This window comes from Denticeps clupeoides, chromosome 8 (genome assembly GCF_900700375.1).
Source record: "Denticeps clupeoides chromosome 8, fDenClu1.1, whole genome shotgun sequence".
Lineage (NCBI taxonomy): Eukaryota > Metazoa > Chordata > Actinopteri > Clupeiformes > Denticipitidae > Denticeps > Denticeps clupeoides.
Genome location: NC_041714.1, coordinates 4,680,211 through 4,702,380, shown reverse-complemented (window position 1 = coordinate 4,702,380; position 22,170 = coordinate 4,680,211). Strand labels below are relative to the sequence as shown.

Below are 22,170 nucleotides of genomic sequence, written 5' to 3'. Positions count from 1 at the left end.
CAAGCCTTTTGTAAGCCTTCATTGGAATGTCTGAACTGTCGAGTAACATTTTATCACCTGTTCTGATGGCAAAGCTTCTTATGCTAAGCTTTTTATATTTTATTATCTTGTGTCCAGCCACCCTGGGGTTTTTCAGGGAGGTTTGCCAGGGCAGCCACCACACCCTGAGGAGATCAGGACCTTGTGATTGTTTCGGGGGTGGGAGCCGTGGTCCTTTTTTAGGCTCTCATTTGCCTTGTTTTCCCAACACAAACACAGGTCCTGTCTTCGGAGTCTTTTAACATCGAGCCATTTCAGTCAACTGCAGGGCCGGCTGCTTATGCAGCAGTAAGGTGGCCAAACACAGTCCACCCCCAGCTTTTCACTCTTCTCACAGGCAAACATCACCCAGGGGTGAATGTCTAATTCATTTTAGGATACAAAAGAGTCCGAGCAATTTTACCAAGGATGCCACATCATCCCAGTCTGTTGCTCTTTAAACACGGAGGATGGATTTCACAGGCCATCTTTGAAGGAAAAATGCCTTGATCTTGATATGTGCATTTTCAACATAAAAATCTAAAATCATTCTGAACTGGCGGTGAGCTAATGAAGTAAATTATGCGTACTCTATTTTTACACCATCTAACGTTTTGTTATAGTAAATTTACTATACTGCACTGGGATATAGCATTAGAGTAGACTCATTCTCGTTGTGTAATCATTAATCCTCAAGTATACTTGGACATAAGGGGCATAATAAGTGGTACTTACTTTTGATATGACTTTAGCGCATTTAAAAAAAAACTGTACTTTTATTCAACTGGAAATCGTATACTTGGTTAACCACTGTAATTACGCAAAAGTAATAATTCCGTTTATTTTGAGGACATTCAAGGGGAATTCTGCAATTTCAGTAAATGTGACTGAAAATTGTTAGATTATAACATATAATACACAAATACAATGATTTTACACTGGAGGGCCGAGGGCCTTTAGAAATGGCCTGGAGTGTGTTAGTAGGCGATTGTCACCGTGATACCTACCTAGTTTATGAATATTAGGATGCTGGTTAGAAGAATGGCAGAGGCCCGCGCTGACAACTCTCCCGGTGGTGTGAAATCACATCGCTGCCTGGGCATACACAGTCAACAGATCCCCTCACCCTGCTGCGGCGGAGCACATTCCCCACGTCTCTGAGAAAAGGCCTGCACCCAGTCCAGCCCATGAACTGAAGCAATTAGCGCCGGAGTCCAAAAGCCGATAGAGTGAGGGTTTGAGGATGTATATCTTATATTTTTGGAGGAATTATGTCTTCTATCCTGACTGACTTTCTATTTAGCCCCCAAAGTTTGTTTGGTTTCTATGAAGACCAGTGAGTCATAATGTCTCCAGACTGTGCTGAATTTTGCACCTATTTATTATAAGGTTGAGCAATTAAATATGCTACTAGGCAATCTATTGCCTGGTAAAATGGAACAAATGCACATACACCAGGGTGGACCCCTCAGACAACGTCTCAACAGCTGGAAAATTCAGCAGACGAGTGGGAAAATAAATAAATATATATACACACACACACACACACACATATATATATACACACACACACACACACACACATATATATATATATATATATGTATTTAGATATGCATGCACGTTACATTTATTTTGGTTTGAAGGTGTTCATGTGTCTGCCTACTGTGTTTTGCGCTGTCTGAAAGGTTTGTAAGGGCTTGTTAGCTGCTGCACCGTGATGTGAGTAAACTGCGTATTGCCCAGTCTTCCCCTGGAAGACCAGTTTGCACCCAGCAGACAAAGTGTGTCGTCACCCGGGTGCGCAGTGTTATCGGGTGCGAGCCGCACCACGCCAGAGCTACTCTTCAGAAGTAGCACATCATTAGGAATATATTAACATCCCACCACATACTCTGCACGTCACACAGCTCCAACGCCAGGTTAGCCAGCAAGGAACAGACATGACTGAATTCAGATTTGAAAGAGAAGCCATGCAAATATGATTAAATTTACATATTTAAAGTGGAAATATAGAAAAGACTATCATTTTAAAATTGTGGCCTCTTAATCAGAGTATTGTCCTCCCAAAATTGTTCACATAATGGTGGTATGACTGAGTGTCTTTGGATGTCCTCCACAGACAACCAGTTTAAAAAGAGAGAGCGGTCCTGGTGTACTTCCAGTCAAACAGTGGCAGGAACAGAGTGAAACTAAGCAAATGTTTCCCAAGGTAAGTGTCAAACCGCAAGAAGTGTAATCCCGCTGTACATGGGAATCAGTGTATAGAGAGCAAGACCCCCTCACACAGAGAAAGGATTAATGCTTGTCAGTCTACAAAGAACGTTAAACCTGTTAACCCATTTCATTTCGGGAAAGGAGAATGGAGAATCCTTGTGGTCACCTTCATGGACCCCAGGGTATTGCAATGGTTTACTCGAGTGCAAAGTATTTCAATTTTAAACACCGGGCCTTGGTGTTGCTGAGATTTTCCCAGTGTTCAGACCAAGAGGTGGGGAGAAAAACAGGGAGAGCGGGAGAACTGCAGACATGACGGGACACTGGAGGGCCAGGAGGATGAGCAGAGACGATCAGTTCAGTTCGCCGACTCGTTTTTCTCGCACCTTCGTGTCAGAGTGCAAGTGGGCAAACAGAACCCGGCTGGGCCGCGGTGAGCAGAGGGGAAGGCAAACAGTGGGTAGACAGGGGCGGTCAGGGCCTGTGGGCAGGAGCATTAGTCACCAATGTCGGCACTGACAGCTACGGAGGGGGGACAGAGGGAGTATTTCAGACCGTCACATGGCCGGGGGGCTGGGCCGGGGGGCAGTGGGCGCATCAATCACTCCTAGACAGGCCCGTTACTTCAGCATATGTGGAAGATGCTGGGTGGCCGCCACAGTAAATTACAAATATATTAATTTATTCAGCATTTTCTTTTATTCGTTTTTCTTATTGCTTTCCCCCCCTCATTGCCAGTACCCCTGGAGAAACATTAATGTCAGTCACAATATGTTATACACAATAATCAATCAAATATTTCAAAAAGGTTGTCTATAGTATAATAATAATAGTAATAATAATATATGTATAATGAAGAAATAAAAATCCAGTATAATAGTAATTTTTTTACTTTTTGAGATTTACGAATTCAACTTAATCAACAGTGAATAACAGCATATTACTGTATTTCTTTCTGGTCCCATTCCTGATATTTAAGCAGTCCAGCTTTTTTTGTTTATTGCTGAGTCTTAAAACTGATTTCACTGCAACTTTTCTAAGAAACTGCAATGCTTGTTGCAATAGTTGCTAATTTAATAAAATATATATTGAACAATCAGTGCTTAAAGTGTTGTTCAGTTCATAGCGCTGGGCAATTTGTATCTGATGGACAGTGCCAAATCAGTGAGAGCGTGCATTAAACGTACATACGCGATCATTTGTAGTAGAATTTTCAGTAGAACGGCAGCAGAGACAGCATTTGATGATATGATGATTTGCTGGAATTTGTGTTGATGGCTGTGGCTGAGAAAGCCTGGAGCGTCCTGGTTAAAATGTCTATTTTCTGATTCAGCCTTACAGGAAGTGGTACAGGTGCCTCAGCCTGTAGGGTGTAACGTCGAACGTGTCAGAGTAATCACCCCGGTCCACACCTCTGAAGTGCAGCCCACCCCGCGGCCCTTTCCTTCCTCCACACCTACCGCTGTCCGCATGTGAGCGGGGAGAATTGTGGGAGCGCGAGCCAGGCGCCTAAAGCGACACGGCGGCTGTGGGAGCCGACACTTGACCCGCCACCTCATTTCGTGGCCACCCAACCACAGCCTTGTCCGGGGCTTTTATTGCTTTACGAAGGACAGCGTAATGAACCAGCTTTGTCCTTTTTTATATTTCTACCCTACAGGTCAAGGTGCCCAGGTTTGCAGAGTTCTTGAAGAGTTGTAATGCTAACGTACTCCCGCCGCTACACCAGTTATAATACAATCTGATCTGATTGAACTTTTCTCTACAGTTCTGAAGTGCTTTTTTTTCTAGAGAGTTAGCGATGCTCCTCGCAAGATGGAAACTGCACAAACTGAGGCTCATGCACAGCCAGTCCCTGTCTCACAGGGCTTATTCTCCATGGTGGGCAGCAGTTCTAGCAAATCTGCCAATCAAGACAGGGAATAACATGTACAAGCCATTTGTATAAAGGCTATCGATATAACCTGCTGTCAGATAAACCTTCTTTCACTAATTCTTAATTTCTAAATAGTCATTATAATCAGATTAACGTGCTTAGGTAACAGACACATGCCATTTTAGTGAATAAGAGTCAAGACGATCAGCTTTAAATTCATTTTAATTTTTTTTTACCTGGACAGGTTGCTGCAAAGGAGTGAGGTGACTTGGTCGTGGGACAACTTTTACTCCATCAAGGATCTTGTCAGTAGCACCAGTCATTCAGTCTTTACATCAGTTTACTGTTCAGATTGCTCACTGTTCTCCACGCCTCACACCTTAATACACGCATATTGCCTTTAGATAGACTATGTGGTTCCTGATGCTTTGGAAAAGGGGAATTGTGACAGGAGACCAGCTCCTCCTTCTGTTCCCCAGAGAACTCATATAAGAAGCCCGCCAAAACCCCCCCGAAAAAACAAGTTAAAGCCAAAAGTAAACTATAGACTGAAACACGTCTGTAGTCTGATCAGCTGACTTTTTAAAGTTTCTTTTTCAGCATGCAGTGTTGAGCCTGGCGGGAAAATAGGAGACATCGGGCCACAGTTTAAGTTATGTTGAAGTTCTCAAGATTTAAAACAACTGTTATCCTCCCATGATGCAGAACATGTTGACGGTGTGGGTTATATGTGGAGCATCTTACAGCAACGCTTCAGCCGAATCGGTTTCATCCAACAGGTGAGAGATTGCGCTCCAAAGGCTCATTCTTCCTGCTTTTTAAATAAATCAGTTTATTTTGTCTGCCTGCTTCGGGTTTTTTTTATTAAAAAATTGCTAAGATCTGTAACATAATTGTTTCAAACTTGTAGATGAAATAATGTGGGTAGGTACAAATGGATTGAATTGATTGCAGAAATGCCCAAGAAAATAAAGGCCAAGCAAATTCAATTATTTGTGTGTTTTATTCATTCATTTGCCACAGCAAAAAAAAAAAAAAAAAAAGTCATACAGAAGCTTACTTTTCTACAGTGTTGAGGTGTGAGGAGTCTGTTCAGCTCTTCTAAAACCATCTTTCCACGCATGAACGTCATATTTTGGAGGGGTTTGCAGGTCAGGCCGCTCTACTTTATAAACCCCCCACCCCCGTGGGCTGCCAGCGTTTCCTGTGCTTTGTCACCTTCTCAGACTGATTCCCACGGACCCTGAAACTAATAAACAGCGACAGAAAGGGACTAAAAGATGGTCATAAAGCCTCGGCCGCTTTCACAAAGGGGTCACCTTAAACCTTCCTCCTGTCTGGTAACTGATACGGACTAGAAATAAATGCCACCATTTTTTTTGCTTATTCGACATAAACGCCCGGCATGGCGATTATTATCATCGACACGCCTCTTCCGGGTTTATTTGGCTTATCGACCATTTAAAAAAAAGGACGGCGTGGGTATTTGTGCTCTCGCAGGTGTGGCTTTGATGCGAGTGTAAATGTTTGCAGATGAAGGCCGCGTCTCGCTGACCAATGGCTGGCCGGGCGGCGCACATCAAAGCCGCCCGCCGGCCAATCAGCGCTCGCCAAAGTTCCGCGCGGCGACCCGGACTATTTATTACAAACCATTGGAAATAACGGTCCGAGGCGCCGCTTCTTCTTCTTCTTCTTCTGCTGTTAATTTGGGACGGAATGGCCTCCAGCAGCGGCGAGGGTCCGGCGGGGGAGGCGGCGCGGTACCAGGTCGACCATCTCCTGAGCGCCGTGGAGAACGAGCTGCAGGCGGGCAGCGAGAAGGGCGACCCGACCGAGAGGGATTTAAAGGTCCGCCTGGACGAGAACGAGCTGTGGCAGAAGTTCAAGGAGCTGACGAATGAGATGATCGTGACCAAAAACGGCAGGTAGGAGCGTTGGAGAGTTTGTTCATTCATTTTGGACCATTATCCAATCATGCAACCTAATTGCTTTTCGGTGTTGTGACGTCATTATAAAAAGTTCAGAAAACTCTTCAAATCCCTCCACACATGCTATCAAGACAAACACAACTCAAATTAATCTATTTAAATAACGCGTTTTTACCTCTGATTGAATGTTGGGTGCCTTAAACGTATCAACCCTTAAACTGCCTTAACATAATTTAAGAACCTTTTTTCAATTGCGAAATTGAAAAATATTCTTTGATGCTTATTTTGCGTAAAGTTTGGATAAAAAGTCCGAATTGTGGGAAGTGATGTGAGTTTTACTGAGCTGGATTCCTTCATCGTGTTAATGTGGATGGTCCATCCCTCCAGACGGATGTTCCCCGTGCTGAAGGTCAACGTCTCCGGCCTGGACCCGAACGCGATGTACTCGTTCCTGCTGGACTTCGTGGCCGCGGACAGCCACCGCTGGAAGTACGTGAACGGGGAGTGGGTCCCCGGGGGCAAGCCGGAGCCCCAGGCCCCGAGCTGCGTCTACATCCACCCGGACTCGCCCAACTTCGGCGCCCACTGGATGAAGGCGCCCGTGTCCTTCAGCAAAGTCAAGCTGACCAATAAGCTCAACGGCGGTGGCCAGGTATGGAGAAGGATCCAGGGAATCGATGCAAATAAGATTAGCTGGTATGATGCCACCACTGGTGGATAAACTTTTAAAAACGATGACCTGTAACCAGGTCTACAGCTCTCAAAATGTTACTCCCAGATAATACAGTCAGCAGGATCAGCAGAACTATAGTTCTTCATCTTTAGAGAGATGTTCTGTTTGAAAAGGTTAGATTTCCAGGGTCTGACCTGATATCCACTTCTTTTTTATAATTCAGCTAAATCTGCTTTGTAAGAGAAATATTTTGACACGTTCCTCTTCCTCAAACACTGTGTTGAAGATCATGCTGAACTCTTTGCACAAATATGAGCCTCGGATCCACATCGTGCGTGTTGGAGGGCCACAGAGGATGATCACCAGTCACTCCTTCCCAGAGACGCAGTTTATCGCGGTGACCGCCTACCAGAACGAGGAGGTGAGTCCCAGTCTAACCTGGAACCAACCCGGAGAGGACAGGACGCGGACAGACTTGCACCATCATTATTATTATTATTATTACATGTATGCCGTAATACGTTTTGCTTCTTTCTTGATCAGATCACGGCCCTTAAAATCAAATATAATCCATTCGCCAAGGCTTTCCTTGATGCCAAAGAAAGGTATTTCTCATTTGCAATATTTGCCTGCCGTATGTATTTTGACATACATCAAAATTTACTTTATGTTTTTTTTTTTTTACAGAATCGACCACAAAGAAATAATAGAAGAAACTGGTGACAGCCAGCATTCCGGTTACTCACAGTGTAAGAATTTACGTCTTTATTCTTAAATGTATTTATATGCAGAGATTGGTTTAAGTTTGTGTGTTAATTTAATGATGCATATATATTTAAACGTTTAGGGAATGTTTTTGGAATAATAATGACTGATCATTTTAAGAATAATGTAGTCAGACCCACTAGATGCATAGATGAATTTGTTTCCAGCTGCATTACGATTATTGAAAAGTGTTTTCCAACAATAAAGTGCCATATTTGGTTAATAAACAGTATTTCACTGGAACTTCAGACTAACAGTTCCCCTCGACATGCATGCAGATATTTTATCATTTTGTAAAGGACCCATGACTTTTGAATGGTAGTGTCGCTTCCTGTAATCCGCCACCGGCTTGTGGCCTTACATTTTATCAGTATTTTTTATATTTTCTGTGCGCAGTGAGTGGATGGTTCATTCCTGGCTCAGGACCTCTCGGCCCTCCAGCCAATTCGCACCCGCAGTTCGGCAACCCCCTGCCCCTGTCTTCATCACATGCTTGTGACCGTTACTCCACCCTGAGGAGCCATCGCTCTGCGCCCTACGCCAATCCCTACAGCCACCGGACCGCCTCCCCTAGTGAGTGCCTGAACCTCCTTCACTCCCGGCCGTTAACGCGAAGCGCAAACATGCGTCCCCTCAGTGGAGATGTCTGGCATTCTTGTGGCCTTTGTCCAGGTGGCGTCCCAACCTTGTAAACCGAAGGGTCACAGTTATGGAATGCATGGGACAGCCAAAGGTTTTAAACATTTTAACAACGATACAGCAATGTGAAGAAGTGCATACAATTTATAGGACCAATTGGTTTATGTCACAGTCAAACAAAAAGTTCTTTCACGTAAAGTTGTCACGTAATTCTTGCCTTCCGTCATTTTCAGCAGGTTACACCGAGAGCTCCTCCGCCTGTCTGTCCATGCTTCCAGCCCATGACAACTGGTCCAGCTTACAGATGTCTCCACACTCTAGTGTGCTTGCGATGAACCACAACGCCACCTCCAACGCCAACTCCGGGTGAGAACTCGCTTTAATGCAGCGAAGTGGCCCGCTCGCTCGCCCTGATGTCCTCATTCATTCTTGAATCCCGACACGCAGCCAGTACACCGGCCTGTGGTCTGTGAGCAGCTCGACGCCGCCCCCCTCCGTGGGGATGACCAGCAGCCTGGGGTCCCAGTTCCTACGCGGCTCCACCGGCCATTACGCCGGCATCTCGCATCCCATGACGCTGCCGGCGCCCGGGTCGCCGCTGTATGACGGTGCCGTCGCCGAGGTGGCCGACACCTTGCAGTACGACTCCTCCGCTCACATGCGGCTGCCGACCGCCTGGACGCCCGTAACCCCTCCGTCCATGTGAAGTGTCTTTATGATGTAAGTCGCAGGGGAGACTTGTGCTCATTCGAAATGCTTACCGCTTTCTGCACAATCAGCAGCACGGCGATTATGATCATTAAATTATGCCTAAAACAACATCATTTTGTTAATAGAATAATGCATGTGGTGCCTTTTTGCTCTATTTTGGAGCAAAGCACTTCTGTTACACGTGCTGAATGTGTAGATATGAATTTGTACATGATGTAAATAGAATGATATGGACTATTTTATTTCAATAAAGACCTGCGAGATTTATACAGGTTAGTTGTCCTCCAGGGTTAAGTAAGTACTGCCCCCCCCTCCCTTTACCTGTGAAACATTTAAACAGAATTTTCTTGTATTAAAATGTCTCAGCTTCATGGTCGAGGGTCCCGTGCAGTCCTTCATTTTGCTTGAAAAATCACTATATTTTTTCAGTACATTTCAGTTAAATTAATATTAGTTAATCGTGTAAAATACAGATTTTTTTTTTTCTAGTGATTGTCATTGTGATACGCTGCAGCACAATGAAATGTGTCCTCTGCTTTTAACCATCACCCTTGGTGAGCAGTGAGGGGACGGTGCTTTGCTCGATTCTGAATACGGGTCCACTTCCCTACCTCCTAGGCCACCACTGGCCACCAACCGCTCCTCCTTCCTTGGACCACCTCTCCACAAGACCCGCTGCTTTGGAGATGCTGTGATTAAGTTGTCCACAATAATCAATGTCGTTCGTCAGGGCTTCATCTGTATCTCTCAGCAGACACCGGGGGTGCTCCAGAAAGAAACTTCTGCATATAAGCAGGAGTCCTGGTCTGACTGAGGAGAAATACCATCTATTCCCAGCAGGTGACGCAATGTTCACGTTCACTGTGTGATACCAAAATGAACCCGGACAAAAAATGTTGCTCAGTCTGTAAAGGCCTATTCAAGCAGCACATTTCATCTGCTCTGCTCTGCAATGCCTGTGTCATGCAGAGACAAAAGGCCTCTGTTCATTTCTGTTTTCCAGTGTTGTGCTCGTAGATACCATAATTTTTTTAAATAATTCAGTGACCTGGCAAATGATAGACTTCATTACATATTGCACAGTGTCTGGCGCTCCCTGCCACTCACACTTGATACGCATCCACTACTGAGACCAGGGTCGGCCTAGGACATCACGGAGAGAATGCCATGTGATGGGGTCACCACGACGAGGAAGATTCAGCACAACACTTGCACACATGCGTGAAAAGCAACTGCAAACATTATGCAAGTTTAACATGCTTTTTTTTTATAATAAAATCAAAAATCACTTTTAAGCAGCATGGAGCCATATAAAATAGTGTCTTGGCTACATACGTCATCGGAGGCTCATTCTGTGCCAACACGAGGCTCTTTTCTTCATGCAGTTTACAAAGAGGGGCGGCTGACTCTGTACTCTTATATAGGCCGCATGGTGGCAGGATGCAAGGACACAACCATGGCCAGAAAATAGAAATCTTTTTTTTTATGGTGAAATAAAGAGAGGACAGAATAGGGCCATTTCCCTCCAAATTCTTTTGCAGAAGGGCTGTATCTCATTTTTGAAAAGACCGCAAATGTATTCTGCAACACAAAGCGTCGAATGTGCAAAGGAAACGCAGCTTTTCCCTGCGACCATTAAAAAGCCCTGTGGGCATGATTCTCTCTCTCTCTCTGCCTCTCTAATAATCCCATTAGGATCCCATTGAAAAAAAAAGAAAAGCTCCTTCTGTCAAAGCGAGCGCATTGACGCAAGCAGCTCTGACGTCAGCAGCCGCGCTGAATGGGGGGACGTGAAGCGCGAGGAGCCGGGCAGGCGTCACTGGCAGAAATGGTGGGGGGGGCGGGCGTCTGGGTGGAACCACGTGGTTCGGGAGACAACAACAACAACAACAACAACACGTCACGGAAATACATATGTTTCGTATATAAATGTGTCTATATATGCACCCGACGTCCTCGTGACCACCCCCTTCCTTGACTGACGTACGGATACATTCGCAGTTACGTCACGACGATGACGTCCACGCTTCTGCGCACCGTGCATAAAGGTCTTTTTTTTTATCTCTGACGATAAGCTGCCGAATAGTTATTATTAAAAGGAATGCATGTTAAGTACACATGAATACGAAGTGTGTATATATCTATGTGTCTGTATAGATATATCTATATATCTCTAGACCAGATAAACTCAACAGTCGTTCTGTAAAGAAGCGGGAATATGTGTACGTTCAATCACACATAAACTCGACCAAATACAGCATGACTTAACGCTAAAGTCGTCCCGCTTCTCCATCCCCCTGCGTGCTGACGTTAAAGACGAGTTCACGTCGCACACCGCCGAATACAGACAAGCGTCAACTTTTCACGGCTCAGACTAAAGTGAAAACCACGGGGAGCCGAAGGAATAACCCGCATAGACCCCCGGAGCAGCGTGCGTGGCCGGTCCGTGGACGCGAATCGTGACCACGCGTCGTGGCGGGGATCAATTTCGGTGGTTTAAAAAAAAAAAAAGACGGTCAGCGTGGACACGTGGCCTCTTCGCACGTTTTTCGACGTTCTGACGTCCCGGCCTTGGCATCATTTCCGAGGGGTGACGCTGACGTCAGTGTCTCCTGAACAGAAAAGCCGCCCTGTCGCGTGAAAAAAAAAACTCGGCCCGTGCCGGACACGACAAACTGGCGCTCGGTGCTCGAAATCACGGGACATCACCCCCGACCCCCCCCAAAAACCCTCCTCAAAACCCAGACTTCTGAACCATGCCGACTAGTGTTTGCCTGGCAGCCGGAGTAAGAAGTTGTATCGGAGGGCGCAGCTCGGCGGAGGGACCCGCGGAGACGCCCCGTGTCGCCGGTCGCACCTCCGGCTGTCGCGACGCCGCTTTCCGGGCACTTTTCGCGCCACGCTGGAGATGTGGGTTTTTTTTTTTAATTGTCACCCGCGGACACCTGAGTGATGCGACGGAAATTTGCGAGCGTGCACGCGCCGCCGAGCGCGGGAACTCCGTGGCGCGTCGCGGCGAGGCGCGTCCGCTCCCGCGTACTTTCACTGGTGACAGCGCGGGAGAATTACCGCGGGCTCACGTGATCTGGTAATCCCTCGACGGCGACACCCCACTTTTGCCAGACGGGAGCCCGAAAGTTCTCTCCGCGCCACCACAGTCCTCGTTTCGTTCCTCCCATCATTCCCAGCGGCGGCCGCGTCTGATAACTTTTTTAAAAAATTTTTGAAGGGGGGGGGGTGTTGGGGCGCAGACCGTGGCAGGGAGCATCTGGATGAGTGGGACCGCGGCTCGGTCCCCCCTTCATTTAGATGCGCCTCTCGTCCTTTTTTTTCCCGCCACCTCTCCTTTTTTCCCGCCACCTCTCCACAGCCGCCCTAGCGCCGTCCTGAGAAGGAGGGGGCCGCGATCGGAGGACGAGGAAGGCAGCCGATGTCGAGGAAAAGAAAGAGCCCTGACGACGGCGGGGAGCCTGCGAGCCGCGATGATGAAGGTACGAACCCACCCACGGGCTCCGCGTGTTTTGTGCGTGTACGCTGGCCACGTCTGCTAACTGCAGGACTAGTGCAGGTGGACCTAGTGCAGGCACCGCTACATCAGCGCAGTTGTACCCTGTAATGTGTAGTACAAGCTCCAGTGCTTCCTTATCAATATTTCTGGTGCTTCAATCCACATTCACTCTGTTCCTGAATTAATATTTAGAACTAAATATTAGTCCTAATGAGATTTTTAAAAATCTCATTGTACACGGGTAAAGTGACAATAAAAGGCATTCTATTCTGTTCTGTTCTATTCTATTCTATTCTATTCTGTTGTAATGCATGGATGCAGGGAAATAATCCCTATTAATTACCATTTAGTACAAGGTCTAGACGGGCATCTCACTCACACTTGTTACCGTCAGCACAAGCGCGAGCACATCTCGGCACTCAGACTCTGTCCCATCACTTCCTTTATTGTACAAGTACATTGGCACAATACAATTGAATAGCTGGTCAGCAGTGAGACCCTTTCCTCTCAAATGCTAGTACCAGTAGTACCAGTACTAGCGCAAGGAATTCCGTCTCGTTACTTAATTAAGGCACACCACGCCTTGGCCGTATAGTCCTCAAATTTAATAGGCTGTAATGGCCACGGGGGAGTGAAGAGAGAATAAAATGCTTCAGTGCTTTTGTCGTGGCTTTCGGTGACTTCTGTCCTCGTCCTTTCACACCTGCAGCGAGCCGCCCGCCGCTTCGTGTACGAACCCCCTCGCTCGCCCGGTGTCAAGGTCAGGGTTGTCAGGCTCGGTATCGCGCATCAGCGCCACGCACCACACTGCCGGTTATGTTGCTTACACGCGCCGAGCGACCTGCCAGCATCTCTGCTGGCTGCGTTGTCTGGGCCCGGGCCAAAACGCGAGTTTCCCTTGGCTTGCGCCGGGGAAGAGTGAGGCACTTCCTTACCCCGTGGAGCCTGGCATCTGGGGCCCGGCGGAGTGCCTACGCCTCACAACCTCCTCCTGCGTGTCGCCTCTCTACTTTCTTCCCAGGGATCTCTCAGAGATCAGTCTTTTACCGTCTTCTCCACGTATGAACAGCTACGCCGACCTCCGGTCTGATTTCGCCGCAATCCTAGTCACTGCTAGTCAGCAATGGGGCCTGGCTTTTCTTCTCCTCCTCCTCTCTATCCTCTCTGATTTCTGTGGCCGGGGGAAGTAGAGCAGGCATTGAGATTCCTATCAGGCCCAACAAAGGCCTTTTTGTCTCACGGTTCGAGTGAAATCCGGACCTGTTGAGGTCCCGGTTTCCATCTAAGCTGCCTTTATTATAATGTTTGAGCACAGCATCCCAAATCCAGTGACTGTTTCTGTGTATGACGGGTGTCAATATGTCGAACTAAATTGTTTTGAACAGAAAAATGATTCAATCAATGGATTCAAATGTTTAACTAATTAATCACACATTAATTAGAATGAATTGAAAATAATTTGAAGCAAAATTTAGTTAATTGTGATGAATTCTTATGAGTAAATCTTTTTGATAGCATTTTTTCATTATATTGTGCATTTCTCATTGACTTCGATTAGTGACATCATGCACTGTATTCACAACAAAATTAGGAAGTGACACAATGACAAGTTGTTGCCCTAATGTTAAACACAGTTCCTGACGGGGGGTTAAATGTCGGGGGAAATTTAAAAATGATGTAAACAAGATTCCACTTGGGATTCAAGACACGATTGTATTCTTGTGTCCAGACACAGACAGCCTGGTGTAGAGCTGTTGTATACGTGGAGCATGAGCTCGATTGCGTTTCCTCAAGGACCCGGATTGTGTGTCGCAAAAAATTTAATTTTAATTGTGAAAACTGAATTTGAATTTGGAGAAGCAAAATTTTTAGGGATGTAAAATGCCGTTTCAATTTTCTTGGAATCCAGATGCAATTGAATACATTAGGGACGCACTAATTCCGTTACCGGTATCTGGTATCGGCCTCGATATCACATTTTTAAAAGTACTCGTACTCGTTAAAAGTCCCGTAATTTACCCTTCTTTCCCGCCGCCCTCCCATATTAGTATTTCCCCGTAAATCTCCCGTATTTTAATTTGCGTTATTGGAAAAAAAATTTTCCCCGCAAAAAAATCTGAGCTGTCACTAGCCTCGCGATAAGTGCCACCTGCAGTAGCCTACTACAGGTAGAGAAGGAAGGCTAAAACCAAACCCTTGTGTAAATACCACGATCAATGGGACACCAAATTATTTTTTCTGAAGAAGAGCAGGGTGGGGGACAGTCACGCGTCCTGTCCTGTAAGATTTGTAACTGCGACTTTAGCATCGCACACAGGGGAAGGAAGGATGTCTGCCCGCACGAGAAATCCGCCAAGCACAATTGCGGGCACAAAACATGCCCAGCATCATGACAAGAAATGCCACTGAGGCAGAGCAGGTCACAAGTGCAGAGGTAAAAATGGCAAAGCTGTGTGCCAAAAAACAACATTCCTTTATCCTTCCATGATGACTTCAACAAGTGTGTAGCTGACATGTTCCAGGACTCTGCTATTGCACGAAAATACTCGACGGGAAAAATGAAGGCTACTTAGCTCATCAAAGGCCAGTTAGCTATACAACTTTAGCTACCTAGACGTACTGGTCTACTGTACGTTTTCTCAAAATGGTATAAAATGAGTTTGAAATGTGTTTGAATATTCTAACATTTGAGCATCAACCCATGGCATGCATGTTGTTGGATACTAGCTTATTACTGGACACTTAACCGGTGCCAAAGCAGCAGAACTGGAGGATGAGTTGGCCAAAACATGCCGATCTCAGCCCTTTTCACTGATGTGTGACGAATCAAACAACAGAAAAACAGACAAAGAATTGTTAAATGTCAAAGAAAATATGCAAGCAAGCCTTTAAATAAATGCTCTTCATATATACCCTTTTGTGTTTTCATCTAGGCTATGAATGGCTTTATGCACAGCTGCACTACTTCCTAAACAGCTCCTTTGTTTCCTGTCTGCCATCATTGAACAAACTGATCCCCTGGATTAATCGGTTTGTCCAATAATGGCAGACAGGAAGCAAAGGAGCTGCCTGAAGTTCGGGAAGCAGTGCAGCTGAGCATTAAGCCAATTGTAGTTTATAAGTGGTTGACAAGTGGTGATTTTAGCTTTCTTTTCACCTGTCTTAAAATGTAAGGTATATAGGAGCTTGGTTGGGGTGGTGGGACTGAACGTGGCGGGCGCGGGAAATTTTCCCTTGTTTTCAAATCCAAAACTTGACAGGTATGCCTCTGCGTTTAGTTTCACCACGGATATTTGGACCAGCAATGTTAGCCCATTGTCGGTAATTAGCCTAACCTCCAGGTGGATAGACGAGAGTTGCCGGAACAATTCCGCGGCTCACACACCAGCCAGGCTATAGCACATGTGTATGAGGAAATGATATAGACATAGGGGTATACAACATGCTTTTCATTTTAATAAAAAAAAAATCCAAACTAGTCTTTTTTTTGTTAAATTATATGACTAAAGCTGTTGCCTGGAAATTTAAATCATGTTTTTAGTAAGTACTCGGTATCTGTGAGAACTGAAATTCAAGTATTCGTACTCATTCTATCGTTCTATCGGTGCATCCCCAGAATACATTCAGATATAGTCCATACCATTTAATTTGTGCGTTTCGGATTCAAATCAATTTCAGTTTTATACTGGCACAAATCTCTGCTCATAAAAAACAGCAATGTGCAAGGTCCTACAACCATAAAATGATCTCTGTACCATCTGTTGTGCTCATGACACTTTCCTGGGCTGGAGCAAAGGATGAGGAGGGTTGTTTTTGGAGTATCCTGCCACAGAAGACTCAGCAGAGGAGCAGTCCTTTCGACACGTCCCCCATCCTTTACTGTAGGGCTTCAACGGTGTAGCCCTGAACTCTTCACTCCTCCACCTCCAAAGACACACCTGTACCCATGCAGAATGTATTGGCTCCGCCTACTCCACCGAGGCCCACAGCAGGCCCCACCTACATTTCTTCTGTCCAATGCCTGGTTCTGCTCACCTTCTTTGGTTTCATCCATAGATATAAACACTAGATATTGCATTCGGCCTCAAAGCATGTGTCATATTGGGACGGGGTTCCAAGCTCATTCAACCACACTTCTCTAACAGTATAAGCGAATATTTGTGCCTTGTATGGCTGTAATAATGAATGAACAAAGGATCAAGGCTGTCACACCTGAGGTGTGGACAGAGACAATTGACACAGAGGGTTAAACAAAGTTTATTTCTGGTCACTGAAATGGTACAAAACAATGCACCACTCAATGAGATTCCTATCAGGCCCAACAAAGGCCTTTTTGTCTCTATGGTTTCAGTGAAATCCAGACTTGTTGTGGGCAGCCCTCCATCTAAGCTGAAGGTTGCTGGTTCGAATCCTGATCCTCCATGTTGCGTTGAAAAAGAGTTCCTGCTGGTTGTGTGAGCGGCGCATGGCTGCAGTCTGCTCATTCACAAGCACAAGTCCTGAACACACCAGTGCTTACGCACAGTCCTGTATGGCAAGGTATCAGTACAGTATCTCTATAAAAGAAGAATAAACCTTTTATGAACAGGTCGAACAGGACATAACTGGACAACATCATATAGGATGCTCGTGAATGGAAATGTTGGATATTTCAAACTGGGCACACAAGACAAGACAAACATGTACAAAATGAGCAGAAATGTGCAAAAAGAACAGAAATGTGCAAAATGGGCTGGATGTTAGGAGGTGCATAAGGCTGGAAGTGTATTGTTGTTGAGTTTATCAGTTTTTTGGTGATGGAAGTGCATTGAGAGCTCTGACTGGTCAGGGGAAGAAGCTCTTGCAGTGTCTGGCAGTTACAGTTCTGATGCTGCGGAACCATCTGCCAAATGGTAGGAGGGAGAACATGGCATGTAAGGAGTCCTAACTTATGTTCCAAGCTCGACGGATGAGGTATTTCTCGTAGAGCTGGGAGATGGTGGAAGTGGAATCCCGATGATGCGCTCTGCTATCTTCACTATCCGCTGTAGGGCCTTCTGCTCAGCAACTGTGCAGTTCCTGTACCGGACAGTGATGTAGCAGCAGAGAACATCTCAATGGTCCTCCGGTAGAACAATGTGAGGAGGGAGGTTGGCCTCCTTCATCTTTCTGAGGAAGTGCAGACGTTGCTGGGCTTTCTTGGTGGTGGAGGTGGTGTTGAGGCTCCAGGAGAGGTCGTCTATCATGTGCACACCAATCTCAACAGCAGATGTAGTGAAAGTAAAGTGATAGTCATTGTGAAAAAAATGTGTCCTCTCCTTTTAACCATCACCCTTGCTGAGCAGTGGGCAGCCATGACAGGTGCCCCGGGGAGCAGTGTGTGGGGACTTTTAACCACATCAGTGGCAACTTGGTGGATCGGGATTCGAACCCAATGCTGACCCAGTCAGACACGCGAGGAAAGGGAGGGATAAGCAGCAAAGTACATGCTCCAGGATGTTAAGACTGGCACGTACTTGATGCTCCATTGTAGGTTCCATTGGGAAGTCCCACACAGGGCTAAGCGAGTTGGTGGAGATGGTGGTGAGCGTGTGCCGTGGAGGGTGGTGGAAGTCTTCTCCAGTAGACGGGGGCGCTGGTGCTGCGCTGCCGTTCGGCTGGGGAACATCCGGGCAGAGGGAAGGCGGGTCGGCGTCTTCCCAGCTGGGCTCCACTCATCGCGCCCGTCCTGACACCATTTGCCGGCTCACTCTACCCTGGAAGGGGGTCCCTCTCTGTATCACTCCTTCCCAAGGTTTCTTCCTTTCTTTTATTCTCTCTCCTAGAGTTTTTTTTTGTGTGGAGTTTTTCCTTGTGTGCAGAAGGGTCAAGTGTGGGGGGTGTCAACTGTAGGGCCTGTCAAAGCCCATTGAGACATACTGTATGTGATTTTGGGCTATATAAGAAATAAATGTTGTTGTTGTTGTTGTCTTCCCCGCGAGGCAGTTCCGGCAGTGCAGTTGCTGGCTGGCGACCTCCCATCGCCCTCTTCCACCAGCTTACCCCCACATCGCCGTCTTCCTCCTCGCTGTTGTCGCACCTCTGGGAGTGACGTGGGTCTCCACGGACCTCATGACGATCCTGGACGGGCACGATGGGCGGAGCCATCCCGGCACCGACCGGCCAACCGGTGTCATCCTCATCGTAGTTCGTGTCAACCTCATACCCTCGGAAGTCATGTGGGTCTTCACGGACGTCGCAACGATCTCGGATATGCGCACTGGGCGGAGCCATTCCGGCACCGACCGCACAAAGAAAATCCACGTCATCGTCGCTTTCGTCATCCGTGTCCTCCCACTGGTGATTCCGAGGGTCGTCCACCCTGCGGACATCCCGGACCCAGGGCGCGATCAGCTCCCATGGGCAGTACTCTGGCCATTCGGGCTGGAGCCTGCCCACCTCCTCGCTTGAGGAACGCCGCCGTTGTCGCTTCTCACACTTACTGGAAGTGACGTGGGTCCCCACAGACCTTGCGACGATCATGGACGGGCGCGATGGGTGGAGCCCAACTCGCGTCTCCAGTGCTCTCGTCGTCGTCATCCGTGTCGTCACAGTCCATACGGAGCCTTGCCATCAGAGTGCAGAGTTCCTGGCTCGACATGGCGAAGATCGTGGGGGTCGCATCCTCTGCGGTCGCTGCCCACGTCACTTCCTCGCTGCTGCCAACGGCATCTTCTTCACTCCGCCCACTCACCCGCTGACGTTGCCGCTTCCAGGTTTCGCGGAGTCTCCCGGGGGGTGATGCCATCACGCGCCGCCGCGCGCCATGGCTCATCGGGGAGAAAGCGCTCCACCAGAACGAGTGGCGAGTCTCTCCCCTGGCGTCCACGTTTGTCGCGCTGGGCTGTGTCCTTCGCGGCGTTTCTTCTCCTCTGCCATTTACCTCTGCGCTTTTGTGGGGAGTGACGGCATTATGTCACGACGGCGGGCTTACGGGGGATGGAAGCGCAGAGGCGAGACAGGCTGGGAAGGGGGTTTTCTTATAAATAAACAATAAACACAAATAAACAATGGCACGGTGGCCAATAAATGGGGAATAAAGGGGAGAACACAAACAAACCCAGACAAACATTGCGAGAACTGAAAATACACACATTCACAACAGAGCACTAACGTCCACGAAAATGCCGTCGCTCCCGAAGGGGCGGAAATCTCCGGCTTTTATGCGCTGTCCAGATTGGGCACAGGTGATGAACCCAGCTGCAGTCAATCCTGACAGAGGTGAAGACTTTTGGAGGATGGCTTGGTGTCAAGAAGGACAAAAATGAAGCCACTTCTCTCCAAGAGAAACATCAAGGACAGACTGATATTTTACAAATAGTACAGGGATTGGGCTGCGTAGGACTGGGGTAGTCTTTTTCTCTGATGAAGCACCTTTCTGATTGTTTGGGGTATCTGGAAAAATGATTGTCTGTAGAAGAAAAATGGTGACCCTGAGACCATTCATGTGTGGGGCTGCTTTTAATCAAAGAGAGTGACCTCACTCACAATTTTGCCTCAGAACATGGCCACGAATAAAGAATGGTTCCAAAACATCCTCTGACAGCAACTTCTCCCAACCATCCAAGAACAGTTTGGTGAAGAACCTTTTCCAGCATGATGGAGCACCGCGCCATAAGGCCAAAGTGAGAACGAAGTGGCTCAGGGAACAAGACATTGAAATTTTGGGTCCATGTCCAGGAAACTCCCCGGACCTTGCTGCATGTCCCCGCTGGCAGAGCGGCCAGCTTCCCTCCCTGCACCGCGCATGGAGGTGGTCCCGGAGCCTCCAGCGACCGTTCTCGGCACTCCAGGCTAATACCTCCTGGGTTCTGCAGCCCCTCTCACTGCACGTCCCAGGTGCCAAGGTGGGGTCAGAATATCCGGCTAGCCCCTTCTGCGTCCGTTGGGACAAGCAGGCCCTGTTCCTGCCTGCCCCAGCTGGGTCCTCATGCCTACCAGGGGGCTCTAAGGCACTCCGCCCCTCTGGAGATGGACCCAGGCCCATGCCTGGCCCGCCCTCCTCTCCGGCTACCAGTGCAGCCATGTTAGGAAGTCCCTCCCTGTGGTTCGGCTCCGCTGCTGGGTCGCCATCTGGTGGACATAAAGAGGGGAAGTAGGGGCGACATACAGACACTAATGCCACACACACACACAGACAGAGACAGACAGAAGAGAGGGTTGTCTGGGGGTTGTCTCCCGGAACTCCTCAGGGGGCACAGCCAGGATCTCGGGAGGTGCGACCTTCTCGCTGCCCTCCAGTGATGGGTCTTCCCTCTCCTTTATCTCTGCTGTTTTTGGCCCTTGTGCCTGGTTTTGTTTCCCTTTATTGTTAATAAATGTTTCCCAGTATGTTCCGCCTCTGCGCTTCCTTCCCCCATCAGCTCAGGGACGTGTTGTTGTTTTAGAATCGTGTTTATTGGCCAAGTATGTGCAGGCACATACAAAGAATTTGCTCTTTGTCGATTACAAATAACAGACAGATTAAGAAATAAAAATTTCAGCCTTCATCTGGGTGGAGTAATAGATCCAACACGAATGAAATATGTCAGCAGATGGTGGAGTTGACATATGTGTAGCGAAAAAGCTTTCTCACATGTTGTCACTGCATAGTCTGCAGTGTGAACTGTTAAAGCAACTTTAGAGCAGATTTTCCTGAGAGAGCAGGGATCACCATTTAAATCCCATCTGTGTGTGCATCTGGGCCATACCAACCAGGTGTCTCTGTTCCCTGGTTACTTAAGTAGATAAGTTATGATAGGATTATAGTAGTTACTAATAACGGTTCATAATATATCATTTCAAACCAATCTAGAATATGTAGGGGTATTACGGGGTTGTAAAAAAAGTCATAAGTCACCCATACAATTGCTGATACTCCCATTGAGCCACTGTACCAAACTCTTAACACTTCCAGAGGGACTGTCATTAGCATCCCTGTAATTAGTTTAGGCAAGTCTGAGCAGATAAGAGTGTCAGCTAAATTAATAAAAAATAATGATATGGCACTTTTGTGATAAAGATTAAATGAGTTGTGTTTCATGTGTCTCTGTAGGATGATAAGGAAAATTTGAAAGCTTGTAGTGAGATTGTATTGTAGAAGATTTATATCAACTAGGAGATTTATATCAACACTGCGTGTAGTAGGTCCATTTGCAAAGAGTCAATTTACAGAAAATGCAAAGATTATATCAGTTTTTTTTAAGAAATAATACTTCCAGGCAAGAGCTGTTGATTGCGAGAATTAATGATAAAAGGATATTTTGTTGGTATGTATTCTGTCTTAAATATTTGTACCAATTCCTATTACAGCCAAAGTGAAGTGTAATATTACTAAGGAGTGCAAATGATGTATTTCTCCAGTATTTTCCTCCTTACTTGATTTCATAATTCTTTAAACGTGTCTGGAAGTGGAACGGAACGAAAACTTGGTGTGGCTGGAGGATAATTGCTGTTGGTTGGATTAAGGGTGTAAATTGCATCTGCAGTCACCATGGCAACTGTGCTGTCCTCCAGTGACGACGTACGATCTCTTGCAACCACTAATCATTTTATATTTTATTTTTTGCCACTTCAGTCGACGCGTGGTTGACGTCACACACTCGGCTCATCTGAACATGTGGCCAGTCACCAAACACTCCAGCTGCTCAACATTTTCACCTCAGCTCCACCTTCAACTCTCGACCGACAGGAGCAACGTTTAGTGCATTATTATTATTATTATTATTATTATTATAATACACACATATGTACAATGTATAATGTACTCTGCTGTGAACTGCAGATTGTATTAAAAAACGTTTGAAGCACAACTGTGATGCCACCTGGTGGACATTTG

The 22,170-nt window shown here is 46.8% G+C and overlaps 2 protein-coding genes across 2 annotated transcripts in view; both read left to right on the top strand.

Moving 5' to 3' along the window:
* The first annotated feature begins 5,749 nt into the window (after positions 1 to 5,749).
* Positions 5,750 to 9,468, top strand: tbxtb (T-box transcription factor Tb). The gene is made up of 9 exons (XM_028988607.1): positions 5,750 to 6,036; positions 6,427 to 6,691; positions 6,999 to 7,133; positions 7,256 to 7,317; positions 7,400 to 7,461; positions 7,874 to 8,050; positions 8,350 to 8,482; positions 8,564 to 8,836; positions 9,446 to 9,468. The coding sequence occupies exons 1-8, from the start codon at positions 5,828 to 5,830 to the stop codon at positions 8,820 to 8,822; spliced, it is 1,302 nt and encodes a 433-aa protein (XP_028844440.1). The 5' UTR covers positions 5,750 to 5,827; the 3' UTR covers positions 8,823 to 8,836; positions 9,446 to 9,468.
* Positions 9,469 to 10,703: 1,235 nt separating this feature from the next.
* pde10a (phosphodiesterase 10A) overlaps positions 10,704 to 22,170 on the top strand; it is a 75,684-nt gene continuing 64,217 nt past the window's right edge. Inside the window, exons 1-2 of the mRNA XM_028988551.1 lie at positions 10,704 to 10,875; positions 12,198 to 12,318. Coding sequence (XP_028844384.1) covers positions 12,258 to 12,318 — 61 coding nt within the window. The 5' untranslated portion in view covers positions 10,704 to 10,875; positions 12,198 to 12,257. The remainder of the gene's footprint in view (positions 10,876 to 12,197; positions 12,319 to 22,170) is intronic.

What these genes read in the sequence shown, in the direction of transcription:
- tbxtb (XM_028988607.1), top strand. Translation starts at nt 5,828, where the DNA reads ATGGCCTCCAGCAGCGGCGAGGGTCCGGCGGGGGAGGCGGCGCGGTAC. An exon ending in AGCTCAACGGCGGTGGCCAG is followed by an intron (nt 6,692 to 6,998) that starts GTATGGAGAAGG and finishes ACTGTGTTGAAG; the next exon opens with ATCATGCTGAACTCTTTGCA. An exon ending in ACCTCCAACGCCAACTCCGG is followed by an intron (nt 8,483 to 8,563) that starts GTGAGAACTCGC and finishes CCCGACACGCAG; the next exon opens with CCAGTACACCGGCCTGTGGT.